The following is a 530-nucleotide window of genomic DNA, read 5'->3' as shown; positions in this document are numbered from 1 at the left end:
CCTCTGAGACGCACAGGCAAGTTAGCGGCACCAAAAAAACAAGAAAGGCAGTTTCTCCTGCTACTGCTCCTTTCATCTGTGGTCCCCAAGGCCAAAACGGATGCCTCGGAGGTAAAGCGCTCAACCCCACAAACACAGATCGCCGGCTCTCGGGCACGACAACTGTCCCACCTCGAAGAAAGCCGGACCGGACGAGAAAGTGGCTCCGCAGCCCCAGGGACCGCTCGCCAGGGAGCGGAGGGGGTTTGGCCGAGGTGGGCGATCCCCCCTCCCCCCGACTCCCTCCGAAGTGCCCGGGCGAGACACCGAGGAGCGGCGGTGGCGGACACAGCGGGACCCGGGAGGGGTGCGGTGGGAAGGCACGGGGGAAGCCGGGGGACTGGAGCGCCCGGCTTCTGGGCCACAGCTCCAGTTACTTACCCTACAAGGTAGCCGCCCCCTAGGTGCACATCTTCAGGGGCATCAAAGAATTCCTCGGTGTCGCTTTCCGACGCCATTTATAGGACACACCCGCGGGTGAGGGGGCCGAG

At 64.3% G+C, this 530-nt stretch overlaps 1 protein-coding gene across 1 annotated transcript in view; it reads right to left on the bottom strand.

Moving 5' to 3' along the window:
• WDR44 (WD repeat domain 44) overlaps window positions 1-523 on the bottom strand; it is an 80,449-nt gene extending 79,926 nt beyond the window's left edge. Inside the window, exon 1 of the mRNA XM_077771920.1 lies at window positions 421-523. Within this exon, the coding sequence (XP_077628046.1) occupies window positions 421-497 (77 nt within the window). The 5' untranslated portion in view covers window positions 498-523. The remainder of the gene's footprint in view (window positions 1-420) is intronic.
• Window positions 524-530: the final 7 nt, after the last annotated feature.

This window comes from Crocuta crocuta, unplaced genomic scaffold (assembly GCF_008692635.1).
Source record: "Crocuta crocuta isolate KB4526 unplaced genomic scaffold, BGI_CrCroc_1.0 scaffold1269, whole genome shotgun sequence".
Lineage (NCBI taxonomy): Eukaryota > Metazoa > Chordata > Mammalia > Carnivora > Hyaenidae > Crocuta > Crocuta crocuta.
The sequence above is the reverse complement of the archived record's forward strand: the minus strand, read 5'-3'. Positions and strand labels throughout refer to the sequence as shown.